This window comes from Oculina patagonica, chromosome 8 (genome assembly GCF_052425735.1).
Source record: "Oculina patagonica isolate OP01 chromosome 8, crgOcupat, whole genome shotgun sequence".
In the NCBI taxonomy this organism is placed as follows: domain Eukaryota; kingdom Metazoa; phylum Cnidaria; class Anthozoa; order Scleractinia; family Oculinidae; genus Oculina; species Oculina patagonica.
In genome coordinates, this window is record NC_135765.1 from 14,859,655 (window position 1) to 14,875,957 (window position 16,303).

Here is a 16,303-nt window from a genome sequence, read left to right on the forward strand (position 1 = left end):
GACCTCCGAGTTGTTGAGTTGTTAGATCAGGCAGATCCCACACAGCGGTCAAACACAGCGCGCGTGCGCAGTTCAAGTGTACTTGCCGCCAAAATTTTCCATACAAAGTCAAACGCCGTCCCTGAAAAGTGAAGGTTTATACGCCGCTTATGGATTGGAAATTTGATAATTCATCTCCACTGAGTGTCCCAGCTTGAACTGTTCTTTCACCGTACTATTTCTTTAACAATTTCTTGCAAAAGTTTGCCCGCTTTCGAGTCAAAAGTTCGAGGCGGCAAAGACCGGATGTGACGTCAATTTTTGCGTTTGACCGCTGTGAAGGCAGATCCACTATTTAAAGTCCACAGCAGTCAAACGCAGCGCGCGTGCGCAGTTTATGTGTAATTGCCGCCAAAATTTTCCATACAAAGTCTTAAATTTTCCGAAAATTTTCGCTTTAAAGCCAAAAGTTAACGCCGTCCCTGGAAAGTTAAGGTTTATACGCCGCTTATGGATTGGAAATTTGATAATTCATCTCCACTGAGTGTCCCAGCTTGAACTGTCCTTTCACCGTACTATTTCTTTAACAATTTCTTACAAAAGTTTGCCCACTTTCGAGTCAAAACTTCGAGGCGGCAAAGACCGGATGTGACGTCAATTATTTCGTTTGACCGCTGTGAATATTTAAAGTCAGATCCGCTATCTATAAAGTCAGATCCGGTTGTAAGTAATCGGTGTAATGGCGAATTTTGATGACGTCATGTGAAAACCAAGAATACAGGAGGGGCTTGAAGTGAATGTGATAGTCCACAGTGAAGCCAAAATGGCCGGCCCGCTTTCTCCTCTGCAGATCAGAGGTTTTGTGGGGCGTTCGTTGTGGAAATCCGCCAGGCAAGGTAAGTGCAGGCGCAAAAGAAGAGAGATCCATTGCGCACTCTTCCCAATGTTCTTGCGCCTGCAAGAACAACTCACTCAGTCAATCAGCGGATTCTCCCGCCGAATCCCTTCCTGCGGGGGGGGAGAGAATTTGTGGTAACCCTTCACTCCTTATTTCATCGGAGAAATTCTCCTTTCTTGGCTCCGTACAGTATTCTTGGCTTTGTGGTGATAGCGTAAGGAGATATTAGAAGCTGATCATTGTGAAAGGTGAAACCCGAGAAGGTTCACATGCAGTCATCATTTGACATGTCACACACTCTATTCATAAAGATTGCGTGACAAGTAAACACTTTGTGAAGCAGGTAGGGTTCAGGCATGAGTGGCATGACGCAAATAAAAACAGAAAGAGCTTTGCTTAAAAGCTGCTTTACAATTTTATTTCTGACTTGATGAAACTTTTTCAAAACCTAAAACACAACCTTAAGGGCACCGGTCACGCTTATTTTTGGGAACCTTGGCTGGCTACTTTATGTTTTTCGAGCATTAAAAACCTGTTCTTGTACAACCTCGCCTCCAGTACCTCCTCGGCCTTGCTTTCCAAGATGCCAGTTTGTCAAGGGAAAATTTGCTGCCGCGAGGACTCTGGGCACGAGATTGAGTTGCCATCGTTTGTCCAGCAACTCGTTTCAAATGCAGAATACAAACTTCACCGTTTCCCTGTTGATTTTGCTGTTGTCGCTTTGTTTTTTTCACCATTTTAATGCTTAATTCATTTTTTTTTAAAAAAAACGGTTGTCGTGCACCAGAATTGCTTAAAGTAGCCAGTACCAGACTCCTGCCGGTGCCCTTTACAGCCACTAAAATACATACACGCTGGAACAATATCAGTTCCATTATACAAAAGCATTTTATACCTATCTAACTACTACGTGATACATTACAAATTCAAATTTATATTGCAACCCCCTCGACATAACAAGCCGGGTTTAACATAGCCTGCTCCAGAGGTTTCTACTCGCTATCCCTTGCATTAATCTCCACTAACCGAACGCTCTCTCTCGAGATAACATGCTGAAAACGTGTTCGTGTAAAACTGGAAAGCTTGTGCTATAAAAAACGCCTTAAATGTAGAAAATGATCCTAATCCGTTTCTGAATTTCGATATTTAGCGGTACTAAATACCCTCTGAAAACAATGTGAGAATTTTGTGGAACATTGACCTCCATTCTTATGTTGCAAATGCACACGGATAAAACAATTATTGTTAAATTCAGTACTTTCCGTAAAAGGAAATATTAGGATATTACCTCGGTATGGAGGGAATGCTAGGCGAGTACTCGGTGTCGAGCAAGAATTTCATTACAAAAAACGAATTAAGTTTATACACATTTGAAATCTACCACCAACATTAACATAGCTTATACAATAAATTCTACCGCAAAACTAAGTTTTTAAAAATACATTATGTGCTTTAAACGCTAAGTGTACTAAAAATGAATTAACTAAGCTAACAAAGTGTCCTATGTCCTACTAACTAGTAAGAATATACTAACTTGTCACCTTTGTAGCCGTTACGTATTTGGGTCACGCAACGCTTTTCCCCAGAGAGCAACCTTGCGTGACCACTCAAATTAAAAGAACAAAAGTTACTTTTGCGCGTCTAAAGTGTTCGGCCGAATTGAACTTATCATTTTACACAAAACAAAACGATTTTAGACGAACAGCGGAAAACCGCTCTATCCACTTTTTACATGGAAGTCATGTGACAACGAAAGTGCAAAACTTTTTCTTGGCTATTAACTGGTTTTGCTCACAACAGTTATTCACCTCAGTGTTGGTGCACAACGGAGCTTATTAACCTCGCGACTTTACTCCTTGGGAAATAACCACTGATCATTCACCCATTGACCTCTTCCGTTAATATTACAAACGTAAAGCTATTTCTTGCAGATGCTATTCACTAACAATGATAATTCTAACTACAATATACTATATTACAGTGTAACCCTGACATAACCATCATCTGGATGTTGTGTCGAAAGAAAAATTCCCTAACGTCTTCACGTGCGTACAATGAACAAAATGTTCCTTCTTCCCTCTATTCACAGTCGCAACATTTATCCTAACATAGCGAATACTAAAAATTCTGACGAATGCAAGAACGTGGCAAATGGTATTGCTTATGTGCTACGAGTAAATGAAAAACGTTGTTTCTGAACTTGGGCAATCTTAACTCTTGGAGAAAACAATTGTTTTACAATAACTGACAGAATTAATATTCTCGCGCGTTCATGGTTTGAGAAGATAGGACTCATGGGAATTCGTGACAATTCTTTCGATCCGTCACACACGTGCACGATTTCACACTAATTTTACCTTAAATATTTCGCCAGATAAGTTCTCGATGTTATTTAAACAGTAAAAACGATCAAAGATCATAAAAATAACACCATAAAATATCCTAAACTTTGCAGTGAGAGCAGTCGCTTCGTTCTAGGTCCAACTTGAGTTTTGAACATTTTATGATGCCATTTCAATGGTCTTTATTACGCAAGAGCTTAAAACTTGAAAGGATGCGGTCGAAGTTGTAAAACGAACTACGAATTATTTTAAAAATATTGCCTGTTACGTTTTTAAAGAACAAAACTTTTTGTTTTTGTTGTTGTTGCCGTTGTTTGCTTTCAAGATGGTAGGTTATTGATTTTAGGATTGCACCATGCAACTTACCCACCCTCCCTCAAAACTACATCACAAAAAATAACCTTAGCTACTAGTAAACATGCGCTGCGTGATATTAGAGTAAATTACAAAGCGGAAGTCACGACAACCTGACCGGGCTCTTCCGGTTTCTCCAGGTGACTAAGCGGAGCCCTATCATCCACTATGCCATTACAATCATACTTCCGCAGGTCGTCACGTGACAGATGTTCCACTACACCGGCTCCGATAGAGTCGCCCAGCACATTGACAGTGGTGCGGAAGCGATCTCTGCAGGAAAAAGAAACATTATTCAACAGTAATCAGCCTTGAGTTTTTCTTGAAAGAAACGATCTGTCTCCTAACACAGTCTTAAGATAACATCACCCAAAAATTCAATTAATCACCAAATTAATAAAACATGAACTTCCCGCAGGACCTCGTGAACGTTGGCGATCTGCGCATTTTGGAAGCAGGGGTAGCGGTTAAGAGTGTTGCTGAGAGTCTGTCTGTATAATCTTTGAAGTTCCTGTACGGTCATTTCTATTATTAAGTTTGTTGTTGTCGCTGTTAACCGAAGAAAATTGCCAAATAGATGAAAAAACCCGGGCCCATTAGATTCATCACAAATAAATCATCCATTTGCCACGCGCCTGCCACGTGCGCATCTGACGTCATTGTTCTGTACAGGAGAAACATTGCCAACGTTACCGTCGGCAGGCAGTGGGATACTCAATAACAATATTAACAAACAGTTGTAATGTGTTTTATTTCTATAAAACAAAGAATAGCCACTCACAGGAACCAATCAACAGCCATGATGAGCCCAATGTCATCCAGCGGTAGGCCAACGGCTTGTAGCACAATGATAGTGGTAATTGAGCCTGCGGACGGAATGCCAGCGGCACCAATTGCGATCGCAGTAGCTGTTAGACTGAATGGAAAAAAAGGGAGGGTTTAATTAGATGGTACATGTAGCATGAAGTGCAAGTCGTGACGTAGCCACCGTGATCGAAAATCTTCAGATTTCTACTAAGCTTTGAGTATGAACTCACGTACAAGATTTTCCAACATTAAACAAGTGCACGCATGTGAGGCAGTGTCACTAGTTTCGCAGGAAAACACGGTAGCCGTGAAAACAAATTACCACAAGGTAGGTAAACTGAGTGACGAAATCATCAAATTACTGATTAGACACTTGCGTACATGTATATACAAATCGTGTTCTGTTTAACTTTGGGTGTTCCATTTAATTTTCACAGATGCTACATATTCTATTACCATCTTAGTGTGTAAGCCGCAAACAAACAGGTACCTAGTTGCCAAGAACTGAAATTGACATCGAGTCAATTCCTTTTTTTTCTGGGACGTGACTCTTGGCCGCCCAATTTCACTTAACACTGATTAACAAGAAGCACAAAAAGCTTATAACGAAGCCCGGAAGCTTGTCCGCAAAGTATAACTTATTTGCCATGAAAGGCACGGAGCTTCGCAGTGAAACCTTAAGAAAGGCCGCAAGTCACGCGAATCCCGTCAGTCACATAAAAATCCGAGTTGTGCGTGACAAATTCTGCGAGTTTGGTCGCACGTACGGATGTAGTCACCGACACAACGATAAAAAGGACCATTATATAAACTGGCTTCGTCCCAGGCCTAGTTAATAAAAGACTCTACCTCTTGGAGCTAAAAATGAACTTGAAACATCAACAAAAAAGATGGATTTGGATACATCTTTTTAAGTTTTTTTTTTCTAAAATTTCTGACAAGCATCTGCGTCACTTAAATTCGGAGTTTTCACTCCACGGGAGGCTCTCTGGTATACTAATAAATTCCTTAGTATTTCCCTGAAACCTTGCAGAAAGTACACTGTAAGTTGTCGTACCCGTACTTGGATCTCCGCATGTTTCAAAGCTATGAATGAAACTATACCAAAACAACGGAGCCATATGCCAAGTGCCAGGATAGCAACATGTATAACCGACCTAATTGCTAGACGTATCTCTCCTTACACTCACCAAATAGCGATTATTTTCCCTCCTGACAAATCGACTTCATTAAGCTGAGCAATGAAGATGGCAGCAATAGCCTCATACAAAGCTGCGCCGTCCATATTCACCGTAGCACCCAGCGGCAAAACAAACTTGCTTATGCGTGCGTCCACATTGTTGTTTTCTTCAAGGCAGCGTATGGTGGTTGGCAGAGTTGCCGCACTACAGGAAAAAAGTTGAACAGGAAAGGTGATATAAATGGAATGGAAAAAAGATAATTACTGGTAAAAGTGTTACTCTGGAAAAATGGGGAGAAAATCTCCACAGACAAAATTTCACTGGTAAATGTCGTCCCTATCAATTAAAATCACAACTCACAAACACAAAGGTTCCATTTTATATCCCTTATGTCACCAATGCACATATATTTCCTAGACAAAACTCTAAAACAGCATTTCCCAACAGTGCCCTTCTACTGTATGCAATTAATACACATATACACACAGATGCAGACCCAGGGAGGTGTAGTGGTGGCCTAATGGTTAGCACACTCAACTCCAAGTCGAACGGCCCGGGTTCGAGCTCTGGCGAGGGCACTGCATTGTGTTCCTAGGTAAGACACTTTACTCTCTCAGTGCCTCTCTCCATCCAGGTGTGTAAATTACTGCTGGGGGGTAACCCTGCAATGGACTAGCATCCCTTCCAGGGGGGCAGTAGCAATATTCCTAGTTGCTTCATGCTACGGAAACCGGGATAAGCTCCGGCTGTATGAGCTGCTTGGCTCGGATACAGACTTTACCTTTACCATCCATCCCCTTTCTGATAAAATTTTCTAACTTACCTGGAACTGATGCCAAAAGCTGTCATGAAAGCATCTTTCATTCCATACATAAAAACAAAGGGATTGGTTCTCCGCACCACAAAGAAAATGAGCGGGAGAATGATGAATGCATGGATTGTCAAGCCGACCATCACTGTCACAATGAACAAGGCCAGTCTGCTAAGCTCTTCACCAATATCCTCCATGCTAGCAACACGCTGTGCAATCAGACTACAGATGCCTACTGGTGCATACCTGCAAATGGAAACAGGGATTAAACCTAAGGCAGCAAGTGGATTAGGGTGCTGGATTTGAAATTTGGAGAGATTCTGTTCAAATATATACTCCATCTTACCACTAACTGGATTTTCTCCTTTCAGTAGGTCTCAAAATCAACCCCAGTACTTGTGGGGCTTCTCCACAAAGTTTGATACAGGGAGACTCAGCCCTGAAGTCCAACCCCTTATCCTTATAAAAAAAAATATACGATTTTGACAGAAAGGGTACCCCTTTCATATATCTGAATTGATTGGCAAAAGGTACCCATTTGCATACCTACTTAAGAACACTGCATCCCATTTCAAAACCGTTGTAATGAATACAGCCACAAGGTGCGTCTGTTTGAAATAATTATTTTAGTTAAAGGCCCTTTTAGTTACCTTAGAGACAGATTTCCCTTCCCTTCCCTTCCATATACTCCAACTTGTGTAATTCCTACCCTATCATATATTTTAAGCCTGAAAAAAGTACCTCTTTTGGGCAGAGCATCCCTGTATAGGCCATTATAGGGAGGAATGCCCCCCTCCCTCGGACCCCAGTTAGCTTTCTGCCAGTTGGAAATTTTTAACAAGTTCCTGTTCTATTTGCAACAGTTGTTTTTTTATTTACATTATTAAAAACTAGGAATGATATATTGCAATTCCTGCCTTTTGATTCGTTAACAGACAATGATATATGAGCTCATATACCATTAACCAAAAAATGTGGTAGCAGATATGTGTCAACGAAAGCAGCTTGGGAGCTTAAAATAAAGCAATTCTTTGGGGGTTTTAATAAAACAATTATTCCGCTCAGGCTTGTTGGATATGAGATCATTATAGCCAACTTGGCGCTACGTGCCTCGTTGGCTATCTACCATCTCATATCCAACACGCTCGTGGAATAATTGTTAAGTATCCACAATTAGCACAGCTATGCTAAACCCAACAACACTTTTTTTTTCTTATATTATTTTTTATTAATAATACACATAACTTGGTTAAAAGGAAAAAAAAAAAATAACCTACCACATGATCAATGTCACCAAGATCATAACAGCATCATTGAGAGCAGAAAAAAATGCCTTCAGGGGTTTGGCTTTTACACCCATTTTCCCCAACACTATACCAAACACAATTGAGAACACTGCTAAACCAAGGATGTTCATACCCCCCGTAGGGTTGGTAGCTACCCCGGCAAATATTGTATCAGAGCTGGGGTATATCTCCTTGGATATAGTGGTTACGTTGAGAGTTGCATTCACCATGATGGTTTGGAGGATCTTCTCATTTTCTTCAAGTTTCGGATTGGTACCGGTCACATTGTACACTTCATATTTGCCAGGATCTTTGGTGTACATGGTTTTTTTCTGTAGTTAAGATAAAAAGGGGATAAAAATACATGATTGTAAGCTCATCCTGCTACTGATGTTTAAGGGAACCATGCACGGTTGCCGTAAATGGAAAGGAAACCAATGTTACATGTACACAATCATATTTACCAGAAGAATGATCAATGATATTATTCAACAAATTGTCACGATCATGTACAGTATATATGTGCATTTTAAAAAGTCCTTGTTATCTGTATCTGCAAATTATAACAGATATTCTTCATAATTTAACAAATTGTTGCAATGCCCATATATGGTCAGCATTTCATAAATTATCCATTATCCAAACATGACATATATGGGCAATGCGCGCATTTGTTGAATAATAGTCTGCGGTATATGTGGCTTGCTGAAAATGGTTCGAAGTTTTGTAAAGCACTGCATAATAACAGTATCTTTAGGTGTAAAATATTTCTCATTGACAATTTGTTGAATAATAAAACAATTACCCTACTTAATCTTGCAGAATATCATTTGATTTTTACCACCTCTACCTACAGCATTATTGGTTACCAGGAGATACCCCACAAGATTTAGCAGGATAATTTTTGCATACTTATCACCCACCTTTAATTTTTCCTTGTGTTTGTTGATAGTCAGTATTAACCCCTTCCCACCCATTCTCTTTTTCTACCTACCCCCACCCCTTGAACAACAAGTGAGACTTTTCAAACTAAACAATAACTGGAAGAAGAAATCTGTGAGACTTATTACATGACACTTACTGCACAGTAAATGCACACGTCTTTTAGCAACATGTTTTCGAAATTCGCTGTAATGTTGTTATGCAGATATTTTGATTGAGAAAATTATAAATAGATGAGACAATTTCTTGATATAGACAGATTAAGCTCACCAAGGGTGCTATTAATGTTTTGAAAATTTTGATAATCATAACCCCTTTTTTGCCAAACAGAACCAAAAAGTAATAATGGCTGCCTTGAAACATGCATGCAGTTATTAGCAAGTTAATATGTTAGAATTAAGACACAACATTATGTTACATTAGAAATGTTCAGCTGCTAGGCCTTTAGCGTGGAAAAGACCGACGTTGGCTCAGAACATTAAAGAGGCCCTGCCAGGGTCGGGGGGGGGGGGTTCCTGTGTCGCTTGTGTAAATTTAAAAATGTGCCATGTCGCTGTTTTACTGCTCTTCATGTCGCTGTCGGTAATTAAATTGAAGAAAAATTGCTTGTCCTTGTCCCTTGTCGGAATTTAAGGGTTGTTGTTTGTCGCAGTTTTATAAGTATGCTGTCGCTACTTTTTGGGCCATGTCGCTTGTCGGAATTTACCCTGGCAGGGCCTCATTAAATGGCTGTTGGTACATATGTGTACATGTAAGCCTTTTAAGGCTTGCACATTCATTTTCACAGCCAGTTTGGAGTCTGCACATGTTATAGCTGCCAACTTTTTCTGAGTCGCAAAGGCATGAGATTTTTAACCTAGGAACGAGACCCGACCATATCCGAAGACCTCCAAAGAATTAAGTTTACCGATTTCCGTAGGATGTGTTTTGCAAAACATGGCCTTACCACCAGTTACTCCCCGTCTAAAATTGGAGAGTTTGAGAAAAGTACATGTACTGTCCTTTATATGGACTTTACTTTTCTTGCATTGTTTTGAGTTGACCTAATCTTCACAAGTGCCAGTTATGGCAGTAACACATTTAGCTCAAAGTTTTAACTTAAGGCACGAGAATTTTTTCTGTTAAGTGTACTGAGCTGGTGTGAGATTAACATTTTTGACCCAAGGGGTAAGACTCATGCCTAAGGTGTAAGAGCTGGCAGGTATAACATGTTCCTTGATGAAAATGAAAATTAAGTCCCAATCAAACATTGACAACATTTTACTGAGCATCAGCCACCCGTGAGCTCCAGATAAATTCGCAATATGAAAATAATGAAATGGTATCTAAAATTTAAGTAAAAAAATCTAGATTCTTGATAAAGCTAAAGAAGGATAAGCATACCAGAATGGGGTAAAGTACATCAGGGCTGGAATACAGTACAGTGGAACCCCGATATAACGATCTTCGATATAACGATATTCCCGATATAACGATGAATATGTTATGTCCCGGCAATAGTAAAATGTATGGGACGGAACCCCGATATAACGATTCCTCGATATAACGATATAATTTTACTGCCCCCTTGGCATATCGTTATATCGGGGTTCCACTGTACATGTAAATTAATTGAAAGATATCCTTGGAAACAAAATTAAAGATCGAGATCAAATTCTTCTGATTAACAGTTTTAGTCCATTGGCATCAAGAACCAAAAAAGTGACCTAAAGTGGTCATTGTTCTTGGTGAAAACAGGCTAAAACTGTAAACCTCTTCATTTTCATGGATTTTCCTTCATTAATAATTATTTATTCCACCCTGAAAACATTACCACATTCATTCAGGCTTAGCTTTGTGACAGCGGATATTGCATGTAATCTTTTTCACTCTCTGTGAAAATTCAAAAAATGTTCTCATCAAATTTCTATCTGACCATGCAGTAAACTGGCTGAAACTTTTTTTTGTGAACTATCAAGAAACCTTTGAAATGGAAACTCTGTAACAATCCTTCAGTGATCACGTACACCATGCCACTATACCATTCAACAACTTAGATATTATTTTTTGATGTTTTGACATCCTTTGATAACTTTCAGATGGGTGCATGTAATATGTTTGATTTGACTCTTCAAAATGTAAGAAGTGAGGGAAGGGCAATTGACATGGCAATAAGTGAATCAGTAAGTCTTATATTTGCCAAGAAACTCCATCCTTAGTTACACTTCTGATATATATGTTGAACAGTTAAATCAAGTAGAGCCATCAGAAAGCTCTCAAAAAGATGTCAAAAAGGAATCAAAAATTCTGTCAAATGTAACAGTTGTGGATTCACATCACTTTATTAAGAAAAAATAAAATAACGAAACTGTATCTGACTTTTTCAGTTTATATATAATTTATTGTAATGATGAAGAGCAAATTGTTTTTTGCTGATTGAGAAATCAAAATGTGTTTCCTTCAAGGATCATTCACCCAACAGAGTCAATCATTAAATTCTTGTGGCAGAACTTCACAGAGTTTCCATTTGAGGATAGAGATTACTCCAAGATGTTCAGTAAAATTATGTTCCAAGTGCATGTTTGATTGGCACCCAATTTTTTTCCTGACACACTACCAATTAACCAACCTGACGAAACGTCGCCTCGACAAGGTTACTGGGAAAGCAGCTCCTGGAAATATTTAACAGTGTTGACATACAAGCAGCTAACAAAAACATTTTAACAACCCCACGTAAAAAAATACAACGCAATATCCCAGCAAGCTTAGTGGTTCAAACTTAAAACCCTTAACTCGTGCATGCAATGTAGGAGAAACTCTTTATAGACTGTAGGATTACTTGGTGTCACAGTTTGCAGCCCAGTAAGGAAATTTTTGGTTTAAATTAAGTACTTGCACTACATTGGGTGGTTGAACAGTTCAGCACATTTTATGCTGCCAGTAAATGCCACTTCCCTCCCCTCCCTCTGAGTGTGAAAACTTAAGCCAATCACCACTAATTTTTTGAAACCATATTTTATATTTTTGTTTACATAAATTTCAACATTACCAAAAAAATATGTTGATGAATTTACCAACTCATTTCTACCAGAATTTAACTAAAATTAGATTTCATTTTCCAAGTTTGTTTGTGACTTTTTAATAATACTTTCCGATTCCACTTTGGCCTCTTTCACAGCTAACCCCCACCCCACCCCACAAAAAATTTGATTTGAACTCAGGAAACCCTCTGATTACAATCCAAACCCCAATACATTTTAATAAAGATTGCACCCACCCCACCCTATAAAAAATTCGATGAAGTTTTGTACCGGAGCAGTGGTTACACCCTGTATATCCTGCAATCACAATAGCTACAATGTAGCAACAACGTTTACCGAAAAACAAAGAATTAATGATCAGATCACGCGATTGCAAACAATTTTTTAGATCGAGTTATACTGAATATAGAAAGCAAAACGTGTAAGTATTCGAGCCAAGTGCAACAATCGGTAAATTCCTCGAAATCTCCACAACAATATTCGACAATTCTTCCACTGTGTCACATTTTTTGAATGAATTGAGCTCCTAAATATGCATGATACGCTCTTTCACATGAAAATTTAATTTACACCCCCCATCGAGCAAGAACAAAATTTCGTTGTTTACTCTCATATGAATGTTGGCAAGTTGGTCACCGAATCTGATAAACCGATGTTAAAATATTTTCTTCTTGATATTTGTCGGTGCATTTCGACAGTATCAGATTTAATATGCTTCTTAAAACTTCTCAAAGTTACGAAAATTTTTAAGTGTCAAGACCAAAAACACGTGTTGTATTGTATTTTGAAAAGCGAGTATATAAACAAACGACGAACATTCCGCAGATTTTGAATATATTGTAAGCTTATATTCTGAAAGTTATTAAGCGTATAAAACTGTAATATGAATGGAGCACAGTTTTAAGTGTCGCTAAACTGCAATCTCGAATGAATAGTACAGCAATCTGTCACTTAGTTTCCCGATTTAAAGATTGCGTGCCAGCTTGAGGTCAGCTTCTGGCGCGAAAGTGGGGCTTGGTGAATCATAAATTATCAATGGGCATTTTACTACGAACTCTCAAAATAAACCCATGCTTTATAAATAACGGTATTTCTCACCTGATTAAGTCCAGAAAGGAGTCCCTGGTTGTGTATGGATTCGGATCTGCCTTCGAACCAGTCGGATTATCAGTCTTCCCGGGTTTTATGGCCGAAACCAAAACCATGCCCAAGATGGCGGCGGAGAAGGTTGTTGTCATGTAAAACAACAGGGCACGTCGGCCGATCTTACCGGTCGCTCTAGCGTCCAGGTGAGAGACGGCAGTGATGAGACTAGCCACGATAAGCGGGAGGATAATAACCTGAAGCATGTTCATGAGCAGTTCGCCTGGGAACCCGATCAACATGGTGGTGGTGGCCTTCTTCTCGGGGGCTTCAATTTCTTGTACGGTTCCATTGATCACTGCTCCGATAAGAAAGCCGACAGCAGCACCGATGGCAAGCAGTACCACGAGCAGATTTCGCTTGATGACTCCACCAAACGATATGCAGCACCGGCTGCAGGCGTTGTTAGAACTTCCAAAAGACCTCGCCATTTTGCTTTCCCCGTCTGGTGTGTCGCTGTCGAACGAATGCGTCACACGTGAGTAAGCGATTTTTCCTTCTACACGTAATTTGCAACACAAAGGGAAATTTGCATCGAAACAGAAAGATCATTTTAATGGTTGTGTTAATGTGAGCTGTGCTCTTTCAAAGATAAAATCGCCTGCTTAGGAAGCTCTTGCTTTATATATTTCGTTCAAAGAATAAAATTCAGAATGGACCACTTTCTGTGTACAAAACAGGCGACATATTCACTTCCGGTAAGGAAATGGGCGGATAGAGACCATTAAAAATACTGAAATAAATAATAAATTAATCATTGATACGTAAATGAATTAAATATAAGGCAAAATAATACAAATACTTCAGTCTACAGTATTCATGATTATTTATACGCCACTAAGGTAGCCAGAGGGCAAAACTGAAATCGACCAATCAGATTGCTCCATTTTTGGTCCAGCGTTCTTCACGCGCGCGTGCACATCAAGGCGCGCGCGAACAGTTTCGTATTGTTTGCATACGACTGTAAATAACAAACTGTGCTTTTAGTTTTTGCTCACCCTGATGAAGGCAGTATCGCCGAAACGTCGGTAAACTTTTACCGAAATTTCTAGCGTCAAAAATAATTTAAATTATGTTATTTCAGAAGCATATGTCCCGAGTGATCCCGCGCAAAATCGCGCAACGTTTGTTCGGCGGGTTACAAATAAACTTGACTCGCGTGAAAAGCCCTCTCGCACGTTTAATTTATTGTAAAACAACGTTAATAAATTCTTTTCCGACAGAAACAGCCGGTGAGTTCTCGGAAAAGTTTCCATTGTTTTTGTTTTATTATTATTTTATTCTTTTTTTTTTTTTTTTTTTTTTTTTCACTCTAAAGACAGCTTGTCTTTGTATTAAATGCTAGTTGGAGATGTAAGAGGTCTTTAGCATCCATTCGATTGGTTAAACGTAAAATCAAGAATATCTCGTCAAGAAGCGTTCATTAAAATTGCTTGCAAACTCGCGATTCCTTTCGTCAAATCAAAGAAAAAACTAATAAAGCGTCTGTTGTTCATTTTGAGTAATAAAGCGAAGATGTAACATTAGCTATCATTTGTCTAGTTTATGGTAACCTGCGATCAGGCGTTTTTTCCCTTGCAAAGATGAGAGAGGAAAAAAGAACGCCTGATAATATAAAACTAAGGTGTCGTAGAACTGTCAAACCACTCTTAATAGATGGCGGCAAATTCGGGACTCGGATTTCCACGAGGCGTGAAAAACGTCTGCAGAATAATTAGCCTGTATTAAAACTTCGCCGTGCTAAAATAAAAAGCTTTCAGTAGCAGGGAGAAATGACGCTCGCGAATATATATTTATCAGTTTCACGCCGCGGATAGCATCGTGTAGCTTTTAAACAGTAAACACTAGTAAACACTAGTAAACACTGTAAACATTCCAACACCTCTGGAATATTGTTTGGTGAATTGGTTTTTCCGAAACTCATTCGATAAACTGCCAAAACACCGTCACGAAAACAAATTACGCATTGTCGAACACTCTATCTGTTCTGCATTCAGTGAATTACACTTGAAATTTGTCAGGGCTTCAGCTAACGTAGAAGAAAAATCGTCCTCGCAATTAACACGCCTCGTCTAAGCCATTAGCACCAGCTTTTGAGCGGAAGTCTCGTTGAAATACTACAGCCAATCAGTCCACACCGCTTCATTTAGTATTGTTTCTCGACCAATCAGAAGAAAAACCAGAATCCGGTTTTTTTACATACGATTCGACAAGTAAATGTATCATGCGCTCCTTCCCCAGAGTGGTAAGTAGGGAGGGAGGGCATGATCTCAGGTTAAGTTCATGGATGAAGCCTGATTTCTTAGGCTCGTCACGCAAGAGTAATAGATTGCGTGACCAGCAATAGTGTTTAGGGTGGCGCGTGAGCCAGTCAGAAGTCAGTAAGCTTTCTGAAGTTGTGGTCCTCATAAAAGTAGAAATACTAATCAAATTAAATCTAGAACTCTTCAATGTAACTCGATTATAATTGAGTTTATCTATCATTAGAAAATAATACGCATTGTAGGAAATCTAATCTAAGAGATCGTCTGATATGTTTGCTCCTTCACCTCGAAAGAAACAATGCTGTGACGTCACGGACCGAATGGCATGGTTCAGAGTCAAACCAAAGAATCATAGGACGTCGTCAAAGAAGACAAAACACCACCAAGGAAGAACAAATTAAGACTAATTAAAACAACACCAAACAACGTGATTAGCATTTTTCTCTGCCATCCGCCCTCTGCTCACAGATTGAGCTAATTTAAAACCAATATGTTAAATACGCAAAGCCGAGAGTGCTTTAAGGGCGACAGCTTTGTTATAATTAAAGTGCCTCTCGTCTCATCTCAAAGGAGATATCGATTGCAGTAGACAATCCATAAAAGACAGACGACAGCTATAAATCTTTGCTGGCTGCATGTTATACTCTATGCTTACGACTATTCTATTTTGATTCGCAACGATCCTCTCAGAGGTAGTGAAGTTACTGGCCTTGCACTGAATCTTTACGAGACACCTGGAAACTCAGTTTACAGATTTACAATATCATTAATGTTATAAATCTCGTATTTTTGATTGCCTTTTTGAGTGTTTGCTAGATCTCTTTGCTTGTTCTTTATCGTTCTTGGGAATAGTGTATGCTCGCCCCGCTATGCTTGCACCGCTAGTCAAAACATAATGAAAACAAGGCTTAACTCTTAAACTATCGTGAATTACAGTTAATTCAGAGAAAATCAGTTGTACACCCTGTAAATCTACATACCTTGCAAGTTCCAGGGAAGATGACATTTCAGTTTTTCTCCAGTTTTAACGTCTTGATATTCGATGGTTCACCTATTAAACTGATGAGCAGAACTTCAATTTCTCGAAATTGCTGCGTCTCTTTGTTGTGTTATTTTAGTCTGTGTATATAACCCCAGTAAAGCAACCAATTAAATGCAAGATGATATGTTGATTTGTACATGTGATGTCTATGGTGACGCACCCAACACCACTGAAGATTCGATCAAAAACGGGCTATCGGCAAAATAAAATTAAAATCTCTTGAATGTGTCAAGA

General features: G+C 39.2%; 1 protein-coding gene across 1 annotated transcript; it reads right to left on the reverse strand.

The window, feature by feature from the left end:
* Window positions 1-1,642: 1,642 nt before the first annotated feature.
* On the reverse strand, window positions 1,643-16,156 carry LOC144663492 (excitatory amino acid transporter 1-like). Its single transcript, XM_078524463.1, has 8 exons — window positions 16,008-16,156; window positions 12,719-13,219; window positions 11,209-11,251; window positions 7,650-7,990; window positions 6,385-6,618; window positions 5,571-5,765; window positions 4,355-4,489; window positions 1,643-3,846 (listed from the first exon to the last, which is right to left on the reverse strand). The coding sequence occupies exons 1-8, from the start codon at window positions 16,031-16,033 to the stop codon at window positions 3,663-3,665; spliced, it is 1,659 nt and encodes a 552-aa protein (XP_078380589.1). The 5' UTR covers window positions 16,034-16,156; the 3' UTR covers window positions 1,643-3,662.
* Between the last annotated feature and the right edge of the window lie 147 nt (window positions 16,157-16,303).